The 24576-nt window shown below is 50.0% G+C and overlaps 2 protein-coding genes, 1 long non-coding RNA gene and 1 other non-coding gene across 5 annotated transcripts in view; 3 read left to right on the forward strand and 1 right to left on the reverse strand.

The window, feature by feature from the left end:
* Nucleotides 1-11109, forward strand: part of Nos1 (nitric oxide synthase 1) — a 109356-nt gene extending 98247 nt beyond the window's left edge. The window contains 4 exon segments of the mRNA XM_040731341.1: nucleotides 126-274; nucleotides 2286-2480; nucleotides 4870-4988; nucleotides 6086-11109. Coding sequence (XP_040587275.1) covers nucleotides 126-274; nucleotides 2286-2480; nucleotides 4870-4988; nucleotides 6086-6101 — 479 coding nt within the window. The 3' untranslated portion in view covers nucleotides 6102-11109.
* Nucleotides 11110-12192: 1083 nt separating this feature from the next.
* LOC110342612 lies at nucleotides 12193-22830 on the forward strand. Its single transcript, XR_002384738.1, has 3 exons — nucleotides 12193-12288; nucleotides 21677-21791; nucleotides 22386-22830. It is a non-coding gene; the product is annotated as an uncharacterized LOC110342612 (long non-coding RNA).
* A 966-nt stretch (nucleotides 22831-23796) lies between these two features.
* On the reverse strand, nucleotides 23797-23899 carry LOC121134088. The gene has a single exon (XR_005871116.1). It is a non-coding gene; the product is annotated as a U6 spliceosomal RNA (small nuclear RNA).
* Nucleotides 23900-24093: 194 nt separating this feature from the next.
* Nucleotides 24094-24576, forward strand: part of Fbxo21 (F-box protein 21) — a 35079-nt gene continuing 34596 nt past the window's right edge. For both annotated transcript variants that reach the window (XM_005078990.4, XM_005078991.4), the window contains exon 1: nucleotides 24094-24370. In XM_005078990.4, the coding sequence (XP_005079047.1) occupies nucleotides 24132-24370 (239 nt within the window). In that variant the 5' untranslated portion in view covers nucleotides 24094-24131. The remainder of the gene's footprint in view (nucleotides 24371-24576) is intronic.

A 24576-nucleotide genomic window follows, 5' to 3' on the forward strand; every position in this document is an offset into this window, starting at 1 on the left:
CCCCATGTGTGTGAGCTGTCCTCTGCATGCTACACCCTGAGGTCCTGGCACCCCTGTTCCTGTGGCTCAACCACTGCCTACTTGGGCACTGAAGCCATTGTGATATGGGCTCTTCTGGTCCCCAGGAATGAATCCCTGCCCCATGGTCCTGGTCTTCGGGTGTCGACAATCTAAGATAGATCACATCTACAGAGAGGAGACCCTGCAAGCCAAGAACAAGGGTGTCTTCAGAGAGCTGTATACTGCCTATTCCCGGGAACCTGACAGGCCAAAGGTAACCCAGCCCATACCGGGCCACACTCAGTGTGCACGAATAAGTATGCTTGTGAATGCCAACACACGCACACACACACACACACACACACACACACAGAGCACCCCATGTTAGCCAGTCTTTATTGCCCACTTGAAACAATCTAAAATTACCCAGGAAGAGGGACTCAAGGAAAAATGTCTGGGCTAGGCTGGCTTGTGGACATGACTGAGGAAGATTTTCTTACTTGGGTAAATCAAGGCATGAAGGCTCGCCCTGGATGTGTGCAAAGCACCATTTCCTTTGGACAGAATGAAAAGCCAGGAGCAAGCTGGGCACTGAACGTCATGCATCCGTCCCTCACTGCCCTGGACTGTGGGCGTGAACGTGACTAGCTGCTTCCCGTTCTTACCACTGGAATGTGCCCGCCATGATGGGCCTGAGCTAAAAATGAACCCTCTCTCCCCTAAGTTGCTTTCATCAGGGTGCTTTCTCACCTTAGGAAACTAAGACACTCCACTTCCGAGTGCCCCCACTCAAACCTGCTCTGTACTCAGAAGGCCTGGATAGGACCGAGACCCTTGAATATATTTAATAACTGTATTATGTGATCTCACTATGTAGCCCAGGCTGGCCTAGAACTCACTCTTTGACCCAACCCAACCTAGAATTTGTAATCCTCCTTGTCTCTACCTCCCAAATGCTGGGATTATAGGTGGATGGTATACTTTAACATGGTATATTCTATGTTGTGTATATTTTTTCAACAATAAAATAACTTTTTATATAGAACCTAGCTGAGCATGGGGACCCATACCTTATAATTCAAGCACTTGGGAGGCAGAGGCAGGAAAATTATGAGTTCAAAGCCAGCCTGAGCTATACAATAAGACCATGCTCAAAAAAATTAAGTTAAAATTAAAAAAGAAGCTCAAAATATATTTATTTTACAGCCCACAAAGAGACAGCACTGACCAGAATAAACACAGGCCACTGGACTGGAGCTCTGACTGCTGGGTTAAGGGGCAGTTTGGAGATCCCAGGCACCAGGCTAGGACCTCTGGCATGTTGAGAAGGGCAGTCAGAGGATATGGAAAGGGGCAGTTTGGTAACTGGGGTGGGGGGAGGGAGGGAGTGGCCATCAGCAGAATGCCAACCTCACATAGGAGTTGTTTCTGGGCCACTAAACAAACTGCAATGGAGCACCTCTGTGCGGCTCACAAGCTCCTAGCCTGCCCTTACTTCCACCGTTGCTGTAACAGCCAGCTTATTGGGGAAGTGGGGGAGGGTGGAGGCTGGCAGCCCCTTCCTCCCTGGCTTTCTGCCCTGAGTTTCTCTGACCCAACGGTAACCACCACCCCTTGGGGGAAAAGGAGAAGGTAGCTAAGACCCTTTGTGTTTCGGTTACTTGTCTCCCGGCTATGACAAGATACGTGACTAAAACAACTTAAATAAGGGAGGTTTTGTGTGAGCTCCCAGTTAGGGGATACAGGCTACAGTCCATGGTGGCGAGGAGGGCATCTCCGCAGGAACCTGACCCACGCAGCCACATTTGCATCTGCAGAGCAGAGAGGTGAATACTAGTGCTCGGGTTACCTCTTTTTTTTATTTAGTCCAGGCACAGCCTATGGAATGGTGCCGCCCATACTCAGGGGAGACACGCCCACCCTCATTAACCCAGTCTAGAGACTCCCTCACAGACACACCCAAAGGTTCGTCTCCCAGGAGAGTCTAGGTTTTATCAAGTTGACAGTCAAGATGAACCATACATGCTGGGGGGGTCCCCCTGGAGGTGACTTAGGGAGCACCCCCCCCTCGGCTCCCCAGAGGGTCCTCAGCAGACCAGCTTGAGCTGCCTGAGCTGCCCTCACACACAGTGCTTTGGTCCCTTGTTGTACTCTTTCTGGTCCCTAGTCCCATTCCCCTGAGGTCACCTCACAAAATATCGCCCTACCCACAAGCCCCCACATCCCACTCTGCTTCCTTTGGGACTGGGACACCGAGCCTCTCACAGCGACCCCTTCTTCTGCAGAAATATGTGCAGGATGTGCTGCAGGAGCAGCTGGCTGAGCCTGTGTACCGTGCCCTGAAGGAGCAGGGAGGCCACGTTTACGTCTGTGGGGATGTCACCATGGCTGCTGATGTCCTCAAAGCCATCCAGCGCATAATGACCCAACAGGGGAAGCTCTCCGAGGAAGATGCTGGTGTATTCATCAGCAGACTGAGGGTGAGTGACAGCCGGCAAGCAGGAGTTTCCCCCTCACCTAATCTGTGCCCATGATTCAGGGAGCTCTTTGTGTCCTTGTGGACCGGGGTCGGACCTGGCCATGGCTGGGAGGAGATGAACAGCCAGGCATTCAGGTACACACACACAGTCAGTGTGGTTTTAAGCTCTAGTACACAAAAATGGCAAGTGTGTAAGCCGGTGGGTAGTTATACAGATGCCATCCTGTCTCAACGCTTCCTGACCCCCCCCCAAGCCAGGCTGCCCCTCAGACCCGTACAGTTGCGTATTGTTGGCATGAAACAAAATGGCTCATCCAAAGGGGACAGGCGGAAACTGGAGGCCCAGACTCTTGATCTCTAAACTGTGTCCCCCAAGTGGAGTATGACCGTCCTAAAGGAAGTGCCTTTTCTCTCTTTTTTTTAAAGATATATTTATTTTGTATGCAATGTTCTGTCTGCATGTATCCCTGCAGGTCAACCAGATCTCATTACAGATGGTCATGAGCCATCATGTGGTTGCCGGGAATTGAACTTAGGGTGTCTGGGAGACCAGCTAGTGTTCTTAACGACTGAGCCATCACTCCAGCCCCCCAAAGGGACCTTTTCTTAGTGTATCCAAAGGCTCAGTTACAGCTATGACATTTTCCCCAGCAGAGTCCCAACTATATGACCACCACCGCACAAGTGGAAATTGAATCCCAGAGGTGGCCCCATCCCGCCAATGATTTCTTAAATGAGAAACAATCAAGTTTTGGGGGCAGGGGGAGCAGAGCATGCCATGGTACACATGTAGAAGTTAGAGCACGCCTTTCAGAGTATTTTTTCCTCCTGTCACGTGAGTCCTAGGGATTCAACTCACATATTCAGGCTTTGTGGAAAGTTCCTTTACCTGCTGAGCCCAGCAGTAACCACACATTCTTACAGAAGCTCTTCTCCTAAACTTCATTCTCAAGCCCAGCGAGGGGAAAGAGATTTCTGCTAGAAATTGCCCAGCAACGGTGGAAATGGCTCAGCAGGCACAGTGCGTGCTGTACAAGCTTTAAGACCTAGGTTCAAATCCCCAGCACTCATGTAACTGCCAGATGGGCATGACAGCCTGCCTGTGGCCCCAGCACACACAGAAGGCAGAGCTAGGGGACTTCCAGAGCAAGCTGGCTATGAGACTAGATGGATCAGTGAGCTGTAAGTTCAAATGAGAGACCCTGCCTCAGTCATAAAGTGGAGCATGATGGAGAGAGACATCCTCCGGACTCCATATGTGTACACCCACATATGTACCCACATTGATAAACTTACAGGGGGAGGCATGCTAGGTAGAAGGGATGCTGTGGGACCTGCCACTCCCTTGGTGTCTTTGACACAGTTCCCTGGGAACACTTGCATAGCTTCCCAGGAGCTTTGCAGACTAGGGCAGAGAAACCTCCCCTACTGGAAATGAACCACTCTGCTGCAGAAGCAGGGTGCTGGAACTGAGTATATCACAGACCCTGAGTATATCATAGACCCTGCCAAGCAAGCCAAGCTCCTAGCCACTGCCCTCATCAGCATTGAGATCAATCTCTCCTTCTAATCACAAAGATGTCAGTCTTAAAGGATATTCTTCTTGGGGCTGGAGAGATAGCTCAGTGGTCAAGAGCACTGGCTGTTCTTCCAGAGAACCTGGGTTCAATTCCCAATGCCCACATGGTGGTTCACAAATGTCTGTAACTCCAGTTCCAGGAGATCTGACTGGCACCTGCACTCCAATGCACATAAAATAAAATTAAATACGTTTTTTAAAAGGAATGTTCTTCCTAACTGCCCAGCCCTCCCTCTCTTCTGCAAGGAAGTTCCCAACACTTCTGAATCTGCCCCCGCCCCCAACCCTACTTTCTCTCTCCTAGGATCTTGTGCACGCTAGGGAAGTGCTGTACCCCTTAGCTGTATCCCCCAAAGCTACTGTCTTTTTCCTCTCCCATCTGCTGATACCGATAACCTGGAGCATTTCATACTTAATTCAGCCTTGCTGGGACCTGAACTTTCAGAGGAGAGTTTAAAGGAGGAGACAAAAAAAAACTTGAGGCTTCCTTCAGGCCTCGTTGGTTCTTCTATGCTTAGAATCCTCAAGGCAGCCACCCTTTTTCCAAATGCTCACCCCATAGATGCTTTGCTGCCCAGCCTCAAGAGGCACAAAATAGCAGAGAACCACACAGCCTTAGGGACCAAAGATACCCCAGGACCTTCAGCTGTAGTAGTGAACCCCACAAAGCTATCCGCCCTGAGTGAACCCCACAAAGTTCAGCTCAGCCTTTGTCTTGTCTGGGTATATGCTATTCCACATATCACTCCGGTTGTCCCTCTCCAATCCCTTCCTGCCATTTGATCCATCCCCTGGCTGTTCCTGTCAATAGGATGACAACCGGTACCATGAGGACATCTTTGGAGTCACCCTGCGAACATATGAAGTGACCAACCGCCTTAGATCTGAGTCCATTGCCTTCATTGAAGAGAGCAAAAAAGACACAGATGAGTAAGTCCTCCCCGGCCCCAGGGAGAGGGGCTGCAGCTGGGAGTTGCCTGGTTTTCCCGTGGTGGGGGTCCCCAGACCAAAATGCATGGCTGCGATCCTGCTGCTACCTGGGCAAATGGTTGCCCATTTGAGGTCAGCTTGAGCTACACATGGAGACTTCCTCTCAATAAAAGGGCACACATTCCAAGGTGACATCAGTCCTGCTGAATCTCACATTCAAACGTTAGGGTACAGTGGTTAGCAAGCCCTCTGGAGATGCCAAGGATCCAGGGCGGTGTCATAGTCCTGCTCTGGGTATGGACTCCTGTCTAGGGCGCCCCCTAGTGGAACAATGGTCTCTCCACCAACTATTAACTCTTGTTGCTCACCACCACCTACCACCCCCATTCCAGAAGTCACTGGGGACATTTCTCATGGGTGCAAAATAAGCAGACAGTATCTTGACAATTCCACTCAGCCTCTCTAGAAGTGGCTGGAAACAGCCTGAAGCATCGTGAGAGTGGGATGGAGTCTCACTATTTAAACCTCGCCTCCCAGGGTGCAGCAAGATGCTGATGCCCTCCTCATCCCTTCCCCTGCCCCTCAGTCCCATTCCCTCAAAGCAGGTGGGACGCCACTATCAGAGGAAGGCTCTGTTTCCTGAGCCTCCTCACTGTTTCTCCTTCAGGCGGCTCTGATATCTCCGCACGTTCTCTGTTCGCTCAGCTTACGCCACTGTTGCGTGTGCACACTTTCTTATCTGTGTGTCAGGTGCTTGCAGAGGCCAGAAGGTAGTGTTGTTTGGACCTGGAGTTAGAGGCAATTGTGAGCTGCCACACATAGGTGCTGGGACCCGAACTGGGTTCTCTGGAAGAACAACAAGTACTTTTTAACCACTAGGACATCTCTCCCGCCCCTTCAGGTCTGTTTATTGTTTGTTTGGGGTTTGCTTTTTGAGACAGTCTTGTAGCCCAGGCTAGCCTGAACTTGCTCTCTTACTGCCTCTGCCTCACAAGTGCTAGGATCACAGGTGCACCAATGTCACACCCAGGTCACCTGCAGGAAGCTAAGGATCCTGGCTTCCAAGTCACTAACACCCTCCCTCTCTCATCCACCAGGGTTTTCAGCTCCTAACTGGATCCTCCTGCCCATGGGATGGTGGGGTGGCCGCCCCAAGTGCCCAAGCTCGGGCGGCTGCAGGTTGACTAAACGTGGACACGCACGGCTGAACCTTCCCCGAAGGACCCCATGTGACCCACCCTGCCTTTTGTCCTGTTGCTGTGTCCTGGTCTGTCCTTCCCCACGGGGCTCTCTTGCCCCCGGCCCTGGGTTTTCCCCTTGACTCTCGAGCCGCAGTGCTTGTACCCTTCAGTGGCTCTTACAAAACCGCATCCTCCCTACCCCCTTGCTGCCAAGGGCAGGTTGCAGCGCATGAAACCTCTGGGTCATGGCTGTCCCTCCTGTTGGGGTCTGAAGGCAGCTGGCACCGGGCTTCAGAGTCACCCTGAGCCAGTCCCCTTGACCACGTCAGCCCCTCCCATCCTTTTTTATGGGATGTGTGTGTGTGTATGTGTTTGTGTGAGGGGAGGGGCTAGGTCGCTCACTCTCTGTCCTCTTGCCGGAGTCCACCGCCTGATGTTCAGAGCCTTGAAACGTGTTCCTAGCTATTGTTAATCTCTCCCATGCCCATCATGGCAGGTCCGTGTCAGCCTCTCTGAAACACATTAAGCCCCCTTACCAATCTAGGTGACTCAATCACAGCAGAAGACAGGTGGGTGATGAAGAGGAAGGTGTCTCTGAGAAGGAGCCAGCCATAGCGTCTGACCCCATCAACAGAGGTCTATCTGGGAAATTTACCCAGACCATGGATTGGGCAAGCCCCCCCCCCCATACCCGCCTGCCCCATCTGGGCCACTAGATTTTGAGCCCCGCCCCCCCCACCATGGGCCTAGCCACCATGTTGTGCAGGGAAGCATGCTGGGAGTAAGGACTTTGTCACCAAGGAATACTGTTTGGGTAATCCTGTCCCTATTAAATGAATGGATGGGCCTCCTTTAGTGTTTCAGAGCCTGGGAGCAAGTATCAAGGAGGAGGAAGTCAGCTGCCTCTTATTCCTCCAAATGGGCTCGCCTCCTGCTTGAGCCTAATTCCCTCCCCCACCCCTACCCCCCACTGTAAAGCAAGCAGCATAGGCAACAGTGAGAGTTCTCGCCAGGGGAGGTTGGCAACCATCTTCTGAGTCAGCAGAGTGACCCCTTATCTGAATGAGTAAATAAATAAAGGCTACATCACACAGCACTGACAGTCAAGAAACCCCCATGACTCCCAGCTCAAGAGGTCAGCTCTGAGTCCCATATTCTGTGCTCCTGTTTGGCTTTGTGAGGCAGAAAAAAAATTCCTCTATGTCCTGAGCCAGGGCCTGGCTTTCCTGATGATAAGTATGGGGGCTTCTAAACAAAGTGCCAAGGGCTTTACAGTTATGGAACCCAAACCCTAAGGACTTCCTTCCTTCCTTCCTCCCTCCCTCCCTCCGTCCCTCCCTCCCTTCCATTCTTTCTTCATTCTTTCCTCCCCCACCCCACCCCAACAGGGTCTCCTGTTGCCCAGGCTGGCTTTGAACTCATGATCTTGAATTCCAAATCCTCTTGCCTCTACCTCCCTAGTGATAGAATTACAGGCATGCACTACCACATCCAGTTTATGCTCTGCTAGGGAGTCAAACCCGAGACCTCCTGCACACCAGGTAACCCCTCTACCAATCAAGCTACATCCCCGTCCTCAATCCTCAACCTCAAGTTCAGAGACAAGTCTCATGTTGCACTGGACACTCCACAGTGTCCCATCATTAGCAGGTGGACTTTGTCCCAGTTACCACCTCACCCGACATCCTTTAGTAGCAATGTTCCCTACTCGGTCTCCCACGACTGTAGACTAAGACCCTGTACATCACTGCTACCTTCTGTAGCCTGGAGGCAAGGCAGGTACTGTCCCTCCCACCCAATTCCCAGCACTTTCTCCCCAGAGACTTTCTTCTCAGTCCTTCAAGCCTCTACGGACACTTCCTAAAATGTAGCCATTTCCCCAGATCCAAAAGGCTGTGCCCAACCTCCATCGAAGAGCCGTCTCTCTACACGCCAAGCTGCATGCATGCATGAGTGATTTTTCCACCTCTGAATAAGGAGTGCTAACTATGTGGCAGGCTCCTCCCCACCCCCACCCGTGTATCCCGGTGCTCCCAGTAGCAGGTGGACAGATGGAACCTTCCTGTCACTTGCCAGAGACTCCAAAGACATGATTACATAACCAGGTTCAAGAGGGACTTTGGTTTTTCAGTGCTAGAGATGAAACCCAGAGCTCACATGTGCAGACTGAGCTAAATCCCCAACCCCCAAGAGAGAAGGTTTTAAAAAAAGACCTTTGAACTCTTAACACAGGCAGCTTCCTTAGCTCCTGACTAGAAGGCCAGGGACTGGCTGGATGCCCTTCTCTCCTTTTCTAAAAGGTGGCCTTAAGTTGCTTATCCAAAGGTTGAGCAAGGTGAGCATCTGGGGTGGGTCAATACTGCCCTCTGCTGGTGGTTTTTAGCTCAGGCCCACAGCCTGCAACAGTGCAACCTACAACTTAGACTAAGAGAGCAGAGCAGGTGAGCATTTTCTGATCTCACCTTCTACGTTGGCAGTAGCTCCAACCCCTCTCCACAAAATCGGGTTAGACCAGGAGGAAGAGGATGACGCCTCAAATCAGGAGGGTTGGAGACAGGCTCCCTGCCATCCCTGTGACACCTGTCCCCAAGAAGTTCAACCTGTGGGAGGGAAGAGGGTTCCCTGCATGTCCTTGGAGAAGGAAACAGGTGACTTTGGGGATAAGTGCATAGATCTCCCTATGACATTTCATAAGCTGACCTGACCCACATGCTAATTCTGCCTTGTCTATGCAGAAGGCCTGGCCCCTTGGCATTTCTGAGAACCCAGATTCTACCTGAGTGGGTAGCTTTAATGAGATAATGCTCCATGGCAGTGCCAACTCCGGCTCTAACGGGCTTCCATTTTCCCCCTTACAACTGGTGGACGGCAGCTTTCCGACATCAAGAGTATGGTCATCACTAGCTTGAGCGAGGGGAGGGGAAGGCAGATTCTTAAAATGCATCAGCAATACTTGCTACTGTCTGTCTTAGAGAGTAAAGACAGGGTAGAGAGATGCTGACTCCCCGTAGGCAAGAAAGTCAGGGCTCAGGACAAAAGAAGAAAGCTGAAACAGCCAGAACACACGGGACCAAGGGTATGGATTTCTCAGGCAAAGACCTGCTTCGGGATACAAGAGCTCAGATTTCCAAGTCTGGGGCAAAATAGAACAGTTCCAACCCTGATGTCTGAGTCCCCTGTGCCTGCAGCATCACACACACACACACACACACACACACACACACAGGAAAGCTCTGGGCTTTTAGGTTGAGTTCAGCCAAGGTTTTCTTATAGTTTCCTCATTCTTGTGTTCTGCCTCCTCAGGACCCAACCTTGAGAGGTCCAGGCTGGCCCTGCTTTTTCTATTTTCTCATTCACTGCCAGACCCCACCGAGAGAAAGGCACCCAAGAGGACACATTGACCATGCTGTGTCTTGAGTGTGAGGATTCAGGGGACCCCCAGGCATCTGTTTTCTATTACAAGTTGGACATGTTAATCCCCAAAGCCAAAATGCTCCGAAACCTAAAATACTTGGAGAACGAGTGAACAAATGCTTTAGTTCATCCACAAAATGATTTAAAAGAATGGGTAGCCTGGGTGTGAACTCGAGGGTAGAGTTTGCCTAGCATGCAGAGTCCTCGATTCCGTCCCAGCACCATAAATAAATTGCTTCAGGCTATGTGTGTAGAGTATATGTATGAAACATAAATGGATTTAATGTTTAGAGGTGGGGCCCCTCTACCAAATATTCCATTATGAATATGCAAATATTATGAAATTTTTTGAGAAATCCAAAATCAGAAATACTTCTTGTTGCAAGTATTTCAGCAAAGTACAGTCAACCTATCCGAGGCAAGGGAGATGGAGATACATACCTCGCTGTGTGTATGAGTCTGTTTTGGTTCTGACACATCTGAGTGTTTCTGGATAACCAGGTATCTCTGACCCAAGGCAGTTGGTTCCTAACGAAGTGTCCCTAGAAGGCAGAAGCAAGGGTGACTTTATGAACTGAGAACCTCTGTCAGGACATGGAAGTGGCCAGGTTTGATCATGACCTCTAAGAAATTCTAGCCAGGAGCCCGCTAACCTCGGCCTTCCTGTTTGGAGCTGAATGAGTCTTCATAGCATGGGCTGTCTTGGGTATTATAGGATGCTGAACACCAACTGTGACCTTTCCTACTAAATGCCCCTAGCAGCCTCCTGCCACCTGTGACAGCCACAAAGGTGACTAGAAAGTACTGAGTACCCCTGAGAGGCCAGGACCTTCAGCCATTGGACCTTTTGGGTCCCGGGGACCATGGTACTGTCTACCTGCTACTTCTGATTACAAATCTGCCTTGGTCCAATGGTTGCTTCTCTAACCTGCCTCAAACTGAGGCCCAAAAGCCTTGTGGACGATGATATGCAGTCTCAAGTCTCCCAAGCTAGAGGGTAGTTCAACATTTTAAGACAAATGGCACTGTGGGGGCCATCTCCCAAGCTGGGTCTGAGGCTATCCCCTGTCCCCATCCCCCATTGTGCCCCGAGCTCTGTCTCCCCACTTTTGTCGTTGTGTTGTCCTTGTGACCGTATGACCCACTCCAGGCTCAGCAATTGCTTGCCGCCGGAAGTCCCACGTCCCACATGGGATCAGGTTACACCCAGAATGTTCACTGTGGGGTTCTAGGGAGTGGTGGTGGGTGTGGGCAGAGCCCGGGTTCCGTCTCACCACACACAAGCTGTCAGAAACTCGGATGCCCGCACCCACCTCTGACGTCTCTATGCTGCTAATCTCTGCCAAGTGTCCCGTGTGCTCCAGCACTGCCACCTGCCCCCACGCCCTCCTCGAGGCTGTCCAGGCTGTGTTCTTGCATGCTTCTCTTCAATATAATCCTCACCTTCTCATTTTATGGGATTCAACTCAAAGGCTACTTATGCTTGTTTGCATTATGGTTAAACTATTAAAAAAAAAGTGGACTGACTCGGCTGGCTGGTGTCGTTTGTCAAATTGGGTTGGAATGTCACACGTCCCCTACCACAGTCATGGGTTGGGCATCCAGGAAGTACCTATTGAGACTAGAGGAAGCTGACAAGGGAGGACTGTTAGGAAAAAGGAGTCTCTTGGGTGTCCTGATTTGGGGCCAGAAGACTAGATTTTATCCATCAGTCCCTCTTTGGCCATTGCACTCCAGCCAGTTGACCCCTGGGGACACTCCTGGATGCTAGCAGGATTGGGGGAGGGACTAGGTCTCCATTCACCTACCCTCATTTACAACACTCCTCCCCCTTATCACCCCTTGGAGGGGCCCCAGAGAGACAGACCCATCACTTAGTGGTTCCTCCAATATATCAGCCCTGAAAACCCCAGAACTCAAACCTAGCTGGTTTCAGGCCCAGCTCTACAGAAAAAGATTTCCAGAGTCTGGAAAGGGGCCTCGGTGGTTAAGAGCACTAGCTCAGGTTCAGTTCCCAGCACCCGAATGGTGGCTCACAGCCATCTGTAACTCCAGTTCCAGGGGATTTAGTGCTGCCCACACTTACAGTGGGTCTTTACAACTCAGCTGTGACTTGAAATCCCATCAAATCAAGGATTGATATTAACCCATCACCCCCTATTTTTCTAGAGTCTGCACCCCTCTGTCCTTCCCATCGGCACAGCTGCTTGACAGCACTCTCTGTGTATATTGATACGGTTTCTCAGCCTTTTATTAGTTACCTAGCGCCACCGAAATGCTGAGTTACAAGCAGCCTTAAATCTCCTTGTAAACTGTCACACCACTGCAGCAAAGGTTGGAGAGGGAGGCTCTGAGCCCAGTGTTGTGCCAGACAAACTCCAAGGCAAACTTTAGGAGTTCAGGTGGGCCTGCGCGTAAAAGATCGGCACCGCCGGGCTTGCTAACTGACTTTCCCTCATACAAGGAGGGGCTGGGGAGAGTCATGGGACCCTCACCTGAGTAGGCAGCCGCCCCTCCCAACCAGCTGTAGGCAATTCTGAGCCAACTGGAAGCAGCCTGAGTGTGGGGCGGGGCTAGAGTGGAGGGTTCCATCTCTGCAGGTGTAAGGACTTCATGGCCCGCCCGTGCTGGGTGCCAGGTATAAGCCGCTCGACTGCTTTGAGGTTACCTGCGCTCCTGGCCGCAACCCCTCACCCCACTGATCTGTAAGTCAGCCTAAAAAAACTCCAGTGGAGTAGAACTTTGGTTTGTCTTTGGGCCCATGGGGGAGGAGGCAGCTGTTATTTAGTTCCCACCCCTAGGGAGATAATTCTCGCGACACCCAAGGCTGTGAGTGCCGTCTACAAACTGGGAAAGACAGCTCTCATCCCAACACTCCGGAAGAAGCATGGTTTGTCGCTACCCATTTTTTGGTCTGTAAGTCTGACTATGGACTTCCGGCTTCCAGAGCTCGGTAATCAGTTTGTAGGAATTTTTTGTTTGTTTCTTTGCTTTTTGATTTTTGTTTTGTTTTTTGTTTTGTTTTTCGAGACAGGGTTAGAGATAAGGTATCTTGTCATGGCCCTGACTGTCCTGGAACTCACTCTGTAGACCAGGCTGGCCTGGAACTCACAAAGGTCTGCTGCCTACCTCTGCCTCCTGAGTGCTAGGAGTAAAGGCTTGCACCACCACTGCCCAGCTGCTTTATGTTGTTTTAAGTCTCTAAGTCAGGGCTAATTTTCTAAAGCATCGTTGGTAGGAATCTAAAAGGCTAGAGATGTAGTTTGGTGACGCAATGCATGGCGAGAAGGTCCTGGACTTCTTAGTTAAGACCTGAAAGAGAATGGAGGGGGAGAGAAAGGGAGGGAAGGAGGCAGGAGACTGGGTTAGTCTGTTACTGTATAAGTATTTCCTTGCCTTCTCTGGCTTCTGGAAGCTTCCTAAATCCCTTGGCCTATGGCCCAGCTTCACTCAAGACCATGTTTCTCAACTCCAGCTATTCTCTGACCTTTGCCCTCCCTTCCCCTCCTCCTGAAGGCCTGTATAATGACACCAGATCGATCACTCAGTAAAACTTCCAAAACTTCTGGGCTTCAGCACACCTGAGAAATTCCTTTCACCGTTACAAAACCATTACCATTCATCAGCGTCTGGCAATCGGCACAAGGGCATGTTTGGAGACTACTATCCTGTCTGCCACAGCCCTGCCTTGACTCCCAAAGACTCTAAATCCTCCTCATATGCAAAACCACATCCAGACTGGCTACCTGTGGGGCTCATCCATTCAACCAGAATCCAGTGAGGAGACACTAGTCGGCAGCAAAGCTCACCTTCTAGGGGAAGAGGGAGCAAAAATAATGAAGACTGACGGGACAGTGAAACAGGATGGTGGGGGAAGGTGACTTCAGGGACACTCAAAGAAGGTGAGAGAGGGTCAGACAAGCCATGAGGGGAAAGTGAGGCTGACTGGACCCAACCATGTATCTCTCTAAATCCAGAGAGACCCTCACATACCCCAGCAGAGCATATGGCCAACTTTTAAAAAGATTTTCATCTTAATTATGTGTGTACATGGTATTGTACAGGACTATCCTGGGAGTCAAACAGCCACCATCGACATGAATTCAGCTGGGCCCTCTTACCAGAAGTCCTCCCAGGTGGCTTGCTGACTGTTGACCATCGGTCACAGGGAAAACAGGGTTGTCTGGGACTCACACTTTTAGCCATTCCTCCCAACCAAGTGTATTCAATTTTGCCCTAAATGCAGGTGGGTAGTCTGAGCAGGGAACTAAAGTATAAGCTAGGGAGCCTAGGGAAGAGGCTCCATCTACACGGCCATGGGGACATCATCAGCCATATTGGGTACACACCCTCCAGTGAGACTACTCTAAACCTGCTCAGGCTCCATCCCATTATGCCTTGCTTTACTCTGTCGGTAAGTCTCAAACCCATTGCTTCCCCATTTGGTGGAATCATGCCTCAGTTTGTCATTGGGACCTTAGGAGGAGGGGGTCCATGATGCTTGTGTCTCCCCAAGGGGGGGATTTTAGCAACAGTGTATGTGTGTGTGCACAAGTGCCCACAGAGGTCCGAAGAGGCCATCAGATCCCACAGTGCTGGAGTTCCAGGTGGTTGTGAGTCTTCTGACATGGGTGCTGGGAACCAAACTCAGAGATCCTTTGCCAGAGCAATATGTGCTCTTAACCTCTGAGTCATCACTCCAGCCCTTCTATTGATTTTTTTTGATAGCTGGCACAGTCTTGTCCACAGAGTCAGTGCTCTTAACTGCTGAGTCATCTCTCTGGCTTCTCTTTCTTTCATTTTAACCATGGGTTCTGGGACTCAGACAGACACAAGTCCTTATACTTGCAAGCATTTTACCCAGCGAGCTGTCTCCCCAGTCCCTTCAAACCTTGCTCTCAATTTTTTGTTTGTTTTATTTTTGTCTTTTTAAGACAAAACATCACTAGACAGTCCAGGATGGCCTCCAACTTACAAGCCTGTATCTCAGCCTCCAAACTCCTGGGATTACAGGGTGTGATACCTCGACTGGCTTCAGTATCTGAGCCTCGATGAATAGTAGCCCTGCTTGCCTTTGCATGAGCATCTCACAGGAAGGGATTCGTGCAGCATGGAGCTAATGAAGAATGAGACTGCACTGGGGAATGTCCCGTGCAAAGCCCCTTTCTCCTTCATGGGAAGCACTCACCAACCCCTCCATGAGTATTTCTTTTCTTAGAGGAGACTACCAAACAGGACAAGTCCCAGGGTCTGCCTGTGCCAGTGGGAGAATTTAGCAGTCACAGTCCATTCTATGGGGTCCAGAGAGTGATCTGTGGTTTTTATTTAAGTATATGGGTATTTTGTCTGCATATATATCTGCACACCAGAAGGAGGGCATTGGAGCCCATAGTACTACATCCATAGACAGTTGTGAGCCACCATGTGGGTGCCAGGAATTGACCCCAAGTCTTCTGGAAGAGCAGCCAGTGCTCCTAACCACTGAGCAATCTTTCCAGTGAAAATTGATTGGTTGATTGATTATGTACTGGGGCTGTGATTTGGGTTTCAAATGGATGAGCTGATGAGGTAGACGGCCAAAATAAAAGAATAATGAGAGGGAGGAACAAAATATCAGATCAGGCACTCAAAACATCAAACCTACCCAGGTGTGGTGGTGCACGCCTTTAATCACAGCACTCGGGAGGCAGAGGCAGAGGCAGATGAATCTCAGTGGGTTTAAGGTCAGCCTGGGCTACAGACCGAGTTCCAGGACGGGCTTCAAACCTACACAGAGAGAAACCCTGCCTTGAAAAAACAGAAACAAAACAAAACAAAAAAATCAAGCCAACATTAGCTGGGGAAGTCAAAGCTGTGAGCCTGAGTACCTGTTGGAACTTCATTTCCATAGCCAAGCTTCCAACCTCTCTCCATTGCAGGCATTTTTATATCGTTAGATAAATGATAGTAACCTCTGTGTGAAGTGCTTTGCCTTCTAGCGTGGCCTCAAGAGCACAGTGTTGTTACTCTCGGCCTGCTTTGCTGTTCTTTCTCCTCCCCGTCACTGAGTTAGGGAGGGTGAGCGCATTTGGGAGGATACTGGACAAAGACATGCTTGAAGTAGAGGAGGGGACCCTGCTTCCAGAGTCAGCTTTCTCAGTGGCCTCAAACAGCACACGTCAGCTTACCAACATAGCATCCTTCACGCAGATGCACAGGGCAGGGGCCTGTGAGGCGGCGGAAGGGCTCATCCAGGTTGAGAACGTGGTTCCTGCACTCCAGGCAGGCTCTGCTGGAAAACAGAATTGTCAGCAAAGGTCCCAGGCAGGAGAGAAGCTGCACCCAGAAAAGAAAGGGGGTGTGCATGTGCATGTGTGGGTGCAATTGTCTCTCAGTATGAGGGAAGAGGTGGCAGGGAAGGCTCCCTGAGACACCCCAAGTCTATGGTTTCTCATGAAACAGAGGAAAACATCCCGATATGCACCCAAGCTCTGTGGACTATGCAGTCTCTTGCTTTTATTTAACTTTAAAAGCCACTGGGTTTAGAGGTCACACAGCTAAACTATGTGTTTTTAGTCTCCCCGACTGGCTCTTCTCACAGCAACAGCTCAGATAACGGTTGTTTAGGTGACTTTTCAAAGATGGGAAAGCCGCTATCTTCAAAAATCGCTGACTCCTATTTGGAGCCAAGCCCTCAAAACTCACTGATGCTCAGCATTTTGACCAGTCACAAGTCCCCATTTTGACTATCTACTGTGCACCGCCAAAAGAGGCCAAAAGCTTCATAGTTTATGATATGAACATAAACGTTTAGAAGGTGGTTTAACCACATGTCCGTTTGACAAAACATTGCTGGTAGATTTCCCCAACCTAGGGCCTCCCAGGCATAGGCAGCTTTTGGCCAGTTCTATGGTGTCAGAAATGTATTCCCTCCTGTAAAGAGAAATCTTCCCGCCAGCCTGGTTCCAGAGCCGCATCAGTCCCAAATAAACACACAGGAGGCGATATTAATTATGAAGCTGTTGGCCTTGCTTGTTTCTTACTGGCTAGCTCTGACTTAAGTATTTATCCCATAATTGCTAATCTAAGTATTTCTCTTATCAGAGAGGATTCCGGGCTTCCTACCCCATGGCGTTACATCTTGACTCTCTGTTTCTCCTTCCCAGAGTCCTCCTGGACTCCTAGTCCCACCTATCTTGATTCCCTATTGGCCAACAGTGCTTTATTGACATATACACAGGTCTTCCCCAACACCCTCCCATGAAAGAGGCCTCAAATCCAGCTGGGAACCGAGGGTGAAGAGGAGTACCATGGGATACTGTCTTCTGGATGGGACATGGTCACTGCAATCATGAACACAGCAATTGTGACTGCCTTCGTGGGGCTTGGAGGAGAAAAGGAAAGCAGTCGAGGGCATGAGGGTAGGGAAAGGAAGGGAAGGGTAGGGTAGGGTAGGGCAAGAAAGAGTAGGGTAGAGTAGGGTAGGGAAGGGACAAGACTACTTGGTAAGAAGGGGTCAGAAAGAGTGAGAGGAGCTAGTTGGGGGTGAACATGATCACTGTGCCTCCTATACAAGTATAAACTGTCCAAAATGTTTAAGCTTTATTTAAGTATGTGTGTAAGAGGTGTTGGGTGGGTGGGTGGGTATGAGCCTGTGAGTGCAGGTACTTGAGGAGGCCAGAAGAGAGCGCCAGATTCCCCAGAGCTAGAAATACACAAGAGTTTGTAAACCTCTTAACACGGGTGCCCAGCTAATGTTCTACAAGAGCAATACATGCTCTTAACCACTGAATTATCTTTCAAAACCCTCACACCCTGCCCTCCACATGGTATGTTAACTAAATAAGTCATCGACTCCTCATCTGGGCCCATGCAAGTGAGTGATAAAAGTGAGCCTTTTGATGTAAAGAGGCCAATATAACCACCTTGGATCACACTAATTCTACAACCTTTCAACACATATCCCATGGAGAACCATGAGCATTAATTACCGCTGCCCAGACCCATAAGAGTCTCCTCTCCAGTCACATTCTCTACTCCTTCAACTCTTTCCTTTTTAAAAAGGACACAGGGTTTCTCTGTGTAACCCTGGATGTCCTGGAACTCGCTCTGTAGACCAAGCTGACCTTGAACTCACAGAGATCCACCTGCCTTTGCCTTCCAAGTGCTGGGATTAAAGGTGTGCGTCACCACTGCCCAGCTTAAAAAGGGTGTTTCAAGCTCCTGTTTATGTATGTCTGGGTGTACATATCACATATGTACAGGTGCCCCTGAAGGCCAGAAGAGAAAAGGCATCGGATCCCCTGGAGCTGGGGTGATAGGCAGTTATGAGCTGTCTGACATGAGTGCTGGGAACTGAACTTGGGTCTTCTGACTGAGCCGCAGGCTCCCTTAACCACTGGGCTCTCTCTCCAGTCCTCATCCCTACTTATTTATGTCAGTTCTTGGAGAGGCTTGAGGCCCCCATATCTGGATCCGCATCCACTTTGCAAATACACTGCTCCTTGCAAACTCTTTACTTTAGTAGCTGTCAGATTGTGGAGGCCAAACAGAACTGGTCCAGTCCAGCTCAGGCCCCTTCTATAAAGTGGCATTTCATTTGCATATAACCTGCACACAACTTCCATGTACCTAAGTCACCGTAGGCAGCCTGCCATATGCAGTACAGACCAAATGCCAGATAGGTGATTACTATATGCTCTTGGGACAACCATGAAAGTCTGTACATATGCAATACAGATGCAGTTTTCAAACGTCCTATTTTGTCCTTCAAACAGGGTCTTGTATGCCTAAGGCTAGCCTCAAATTTACCAGGTAGCCAAAAATGATGAACTCCTGATCCTCCTGCCTCCACCTCCCAAGAGCTAAGATTAGAGTGAAACACCATTACAGCAGTTTATTCATGTCTGGGAGTAGAACCTAGGGCCTTGTACGTGTGAGGCAAGTGCTTTACTCCCTGAACCACATCCCAAGCCCGCCTGTTGTTGGTATTACTGTTTTGTTTTGGGTTGCTTTTTGTTGCTTCTTTTCATTTTTTTTTTAATGTGCATTGGTGTTTTGCCTGCATGAATGTCTGTGTGAGGGTGTCAGATCTTGGAATTACAAGCAGTTGTTAACTGCTCTGTGGGTGCTGGGAATTGAACTCGTGTCCTCTCTGAAGAGCAGTTGGTGCTCTTAACCACTGAGCCATCTCTCCAGCCCCAGTATTATTGTTTTTAAACAAGTTCTTGTAGCCAGGCTGACCTCAAACTCTAAGTTTCTGGGATTACAGGCATGCATCACCACATCTGACTCTTTAAAGTAGTTTTGATCCCCAGCTGTTGTGCCCAGTTGGTTGAATCCACAGTGTAGAGCCCACCAAGGTTCAACTATATATGTCCTGAGAACACGAGGTACTCTTAAAGGTTTTGTGGTAGGTTCTAAGCCTCTCTCTACCAGGATTATAGAGGTTGTGAGCAAGATGGACATCAAAGCCCACAGCTGAATACACTCCAGAATATGGTCCGGTGAAATATGTTCCTTTCCTTAACAACCAGGGGGCACTAGGGAGCCAGTGGGATGGAGCAATTGGCATGGGGCCTGAGATTTCTAGCTTGTATGGGTGCCTTTAACCAAGGATGGGGGAAGCTCTCAGGGAACAGTCATGGATCTGAGCAGTTTAGCTAGAGCACTAGTATGTGGCGTTGATGATTGATTGGTTGGTTGGTTGACTGACTGATTGATTGAGAGACAGGGTCATTTGGCATTGATGATTGATTGGTTGATTGACTGACTGATTGATTGACTGAGAGACAGGGTCTTTCTACATAGTCTTGACTGTGCTGAAGCTCACTCGTAGACCAGGCTGACCTCAAACTCGCAGAGATCCTCCTGGCTCTGCCTCCCTGGCACGTGTGTGTGTCTGTGTGTGTGTGTGTGTGTGTGTGAGAGAGAGAGAGAGAGAGAGAGAGAGAGAGAGAGAGAGAGAAAGAGAGAGAGAGAGAGAGAGAGCCTACTTCTCATTTCTTTTTTTCTTTTAATGTTGGACCTGCCATATGCTAACCTACTGCCTTACCGCAGCTTCACTTCTTAAAGTATTTCCTTGTAAAATGTGTCTGTACATATAGTCTCTATCCCTTTGATAGGGAAAACTTGTATTGTGCTTTTTTTGGGGGTGTTTTTGGTTTTGTTTTATTGTGATAAAGTAAGCAAACTAGGCAGTTTCCCTCTTAGCCACTGCAGTTCAATGACATTTAAAAACATCCACTGCCAAGATTTTCTCATCACCCTACTCAGAAAGTCAACATTCATGAAGTAACCCAAAGGTCAGAAGAGATGGCTGCTTTCCTTGAGGACCCAGGTTCGATTCCCCTCATCCACAATGCCGCTCACAACCATCTGCAACTCCAGTTCCAGTTCCAGGAGGTTTGTCATCTCTTCTGGCCTCCCTGGGTACCAGATGCACATGTGGTCTGGGAAAAACCTGTCTAGGAAAAACACCCATATATATAAATTTTAATTTTTCAAAAACAAAAAAACCCCACTTTCCTCCTCCCCTTGACCTTAATAACCTTAAACCTACATTCTATTTGATGAATTCATCTTTCCTGTATGTTTCATATAAGGAGATCTTGTGGAATTTGCCCTCCTGTGTCTGATTTTCTGGGCACACCACCCTTGGGGGTTACCTTGCAATAGCAGAAGCAGCATAATTCACATTTGACTTGTGGTTTTGAGGCAGTCTGTCAATCTTTTTGTCAAGACATAAAGTTTCTGGCCACAATCATTACCCAGATTTATTTTTAACAGGCCTGGGAAACATCTCTTTGAAAATATAAATATCAAAGAAGACCCGTATCCCTGCCTCCCTGACGCGAGGAAGAGTTTAGTTGGGCTCCTCGTTCCTAACTGTAACCACCTGTTCAATAAACATTTGTAATGTGTTGTTATTTCTTGATGCACAGGGCAGCTGGCCAGCTTGGTGGGTTCCAGATGACTAGGCCAGTTTAGGATGAAGGAGGAAAGAATGTGTCTCAAAGGAAGAGGTTACGCCTTCTACCCAAGGACAAGTTATGGAGAGCCTTGGGAATTAGCAAAGGAAGCCTGGGCTTTGTGGATTGAGCTTCCTGTATACAGCGTGGGGTTGCTCCTGCTGTCTGTACCCTTGTCACTCTGTTAGGGTTTCCACTTTCTCTGTGACTGTGGCTCACTCTGTTGAATGCTTGTTCGATCACAAAATGGTTTCTTCATTTGTAAAAGGCAGTTTGACTGCCAGATCTTTTTTTCTCTCTCTCCCCAATGATTGATCATCTTTGGTCATCTATGGTCTGGGGCAGGCTTCATGAGGAAGGGACTCCTGCCACCAGATCATAGATGACCAAAGATAAGTTCCTGACAAACTCACAGATCAGCAGCGCCAGAAAGATGGCTGGAAACGGTTCATCCAGGTCTGAACACTACCAATGAGGATTTGCAACAGCTCAGGATCAGGACCAAGTTGTCCAGGGCCACAGAGGGAACCAGGCAGAGGCTGAGGCCAGAGACAGATGTGGTCTTTGGAAGCCAGGTTTTGAGAGTCCAGGCTGGAGCCAAGTATCCCCAGCTCTAAGCTCATTGTGACTGTGCAGCTGGCAGCAGTGTAGGGCTTCCAGTGAGGTCTTCTGTCCTGCCTCACATGTGAGCACCTGGAGCCGCCACCACTCTGGGTTGAATGCAGTACTGCATAACCCATGTGAATGCGTTCACTTAACACCCCTAGCTGCCCTAGTAAGTAGGTAGGCATTCTTCCCATTTTAAAGAGGGGAAGGTCTAACAACTGGTTAGACCTATGCAGTCTGCACTAGTTTCATTTCTGTAGCTGTGATAAAAAGCAATTCAGGGGATAAAGGATTCATTTTAGCTCACAATTCCAAGTTACAAGGAAGTCAAAGCAGTGGGAATCTGAGCCAGCTGGTTACATCACCTCTGTGGTCGACAGCAGAGAGAGAGAGAGGAACGCATACATGCTTGATTGTGCTCAGCTAGATTTCTCCATTCTTGCACAGCTGAGGACCCCCTTGCCTAGGGATGGTGCCACCCACAGTGGGCTGGGGCTTCTTACACCAGTTAATTAAGACAAAACCCCCTCCATTTCAGATGTGCCACAGGCCAACCTGATGTGGACAATCCTTCACAGAAACTCTCCTCACAGGCGATTCTAGGCTGTGACAAGTTCAACAGTAAAAGCCAACTATCACACAAGCCATAGATGGTAATTATGAAGGATCGGTCACATGTGAGATCTTTGCCAAGGAAAGAGGAGTCCAGGAGAGGGTCTTCTGGCCCTGAAGGGGCCTTCAGGCCAGAAAGGAGACACATGCTGAACAAATGGAAATATACAAAGGAATGTATTGTGGGAGCGAAGACACTGGCGAGGAGAGAAAGGGAGCAATCAGAGAAGCCAGGCTGGAGGGCCAGCTACTGGAAAAGGGAGTTTTGGCTGAAAGTGCATCCCAAGCAACAAGATGCACCCAGGAGAAGGAGGCCAGTGGGGGGGGCGGAGATAACGGCTATCTGGGCTCTGCTTGGACTGGAGGAGGAGAAAATAGCCTCAGTCATGGGCAGGCGATGTTTGTTCCTTTGTAACAATGTTAAGAATTTGGGGGATCCGCTGAGACTTTCCACCAGGTTCTGACTCAGAACATCTGAGTTGAGGGGAGTTCTTGACCATGACCTTTGTAAACCGTAGTCAGAATCCACATTCTTGAGATTCAAGGACTCTGATTTTGTGATAGCTGTGTTTGTTCCCACAGACAGGCCCTAACAACGAACTGAACTCAGTTTCATTTGCTTGTTTTTCTTAAAGGAGAGATGGAGATTGCCCAGCAGGTAAAGGTGCTTGATGCCAAGCCAGATGACCTGAGTCCCATTCCTGCGACCCACGTGGTGGAAGAACAGAGCCAACCCCTGCAAGTTCTCCTTTGACCTCCACATACATGCATCACCCACATATGAGCACACGAAACAAATTAAAGGTTCTCCTCTGGCCTTCACACACATACATGCACGCAGAAACACGCATGCATTAGGAAAATAATACAGCAGAGGCAAGCACTGAAAATGCCCACTACCCCCAGTGACAACGCCCACTTTAGGGGTTCTAATCCAGATTTCTGTTCCCCATGGCTCAACCAGTGACTCATGTTTATAAGTATTGGTTTTCTTAATGGCAGAATTGGGTATACATGTGATAATTTTTGTATTGCCAGTGAGAGCATATATGTGCCTAAATATGAAGGAATTGAGTGAAAGACAGTTGCAAGTGGGTAACATAAACACCTCTAATGTCACACTCTGCACTTGGGAGTCAGAGTCAAAAGGGTCAGCGGCTTAAGGTCATTCTGGACCTAGTCACATACAGGAGTGCTCCCCACTGTCCTTCGAGGTGCCTAAAAGGCGGGACATCGATTCAGGGGTTAATATTCCCCACATCATCAGAGGGTTAGCAATAGGAATTCCCAAGAGGCAAATTGTATGCTTGGCCCAGCACCCCACTGGAGAATGAGTTAGTCCTGGGGAAAGCCAAATTACTTCCAGGAAGCGCTTGGCACAGAGGAATAGATAAGCATATCAACTTAATTTGGGGACTAGGGATGTAGCTCAGGAGAGTGCAGGCCTAACCTGCACAAAACACTGAGTTCCACCCATCCACCCCCCACCCCACCCTGCCACCACCACCTCTGAAATATATCTTGGCGGTAAGTGCCTATAACTACAAGCTTCTTGGGAGGTAGAGGCAGAAGTTCAAAGTCATGCTCCAGTTCTTCCTTGAAGACCAGCCTGGACTACATGAAACTCTGTTTCAAACTGTAGTATAGCCCAACTCTTGATCCTCCTGCCTCAGTCTCCTCAGAGCTGGGGTTACAGAGTAAGCCACCACAGCTGGCTTTAATTTTTATTTATGACCCTCGTGTCATAAAGTGAAGGTGGGGGCCAGGGAATGACCTGCGTGAGTCAGTTCCCTCCTCCTATGTGGGTTCCGGGATTGAAACTCCGGTAGGTGGTCAGGCTTTCCTGTTGAATCATCTCACGGGCGGCTCCCCTCTCCCAACTTTAATTTGTTTTGGTTTTTCGAGGCTTGGTTTCTCTGTGTAGCCCTGGCTGTCCTGGAACTCACTCTGTAAACCAGACTGGCCTCTAACTCACAGAGATCCACCTGCCTCTGCCTCACTGGGAGTGCTAGGATTAAAGGCGTGTGCACCACCACTGCCCACCACACAATGCTTCAGAATTGAATTTGCGTGTCATCCTTGCGCAGGGACCAAGCTAATGTTCTCTGTATCGTTCCAGCTTTCGTGTGTGTGCCGCGGGAGCGAGCACCCAGCTTTTATTTATTTAAATGCTGTCGGAGGTCATCAGGACCAGGGGAGCCATCTCAGCAGTCCCCCTTAGTCTCCTCCAGCTTTTGCCCCTGCTCTAGGCCGAGTGGGCGGGACCTGTCGTGGGCGGGGCGCCACTAAGACACGCCCCTGGGGGCGTGGCGGGATTTCGTGGGCTCCTTATCGCGCCCGCGCGCGCGTTCGCGCAGCGGCCCCTCAGGTACGCGGACAAGATGGCGGCGGTAGCGGGGGACAGCGCTATGGAGGTGGTGCCGGCGCTGGCCGAGGAGGCCGCGACCGAGGCGGCGGGCCCCAGCTGCCTGGTGCAGCTGCCGGGCGAGGTGCTGGAGTACATCCTGTGCAGCGGCTCCCTCACGGCGCTCGACATCGGCCGCGTGTCCAGCACCTGTCGTCGGCTGCGCGAGGTGTGCCAGAGCAGCGGCCAGGTGTGGAAGGAGCAGTTCCGGGTGAGGTGAGCCGGCCGCTCCGTTCCCGCCGCGCCTCGGGCCCGGGCCTCGCGTGGGCCCCACCCCGCCACCCTCCCGCCCGCGCGCCGCCCCCTCCAGGCCCCGCTTCCCGCGGCCGCAGACAAAGGCCTGGGCCGGGGCCTCCGGAGCCCGGATGGGGTCGCCTCAGCCGCCCGCAGCCCGGCCTCCAGCTCAGTCCGGCGGTAGCGGC

This window comes from Mesocricetus auratus, unplaced genomic scaffold (genome assembly GCF_017639785.1).
Source record: "Mesocricetus auratus isolate SY011 unplaced genomic scaffold, BCM_Maur_2.0 Super-Scaffold_100025, whole genome shotgun sequence".
NCBI classification, from domain to species: domain Eukaryota; kingdom Metazoa; phylum Chordata; class Mammalia; order Rodentia; family Cricetidae; genus Mesocricetus; species Mesocricetus auratus.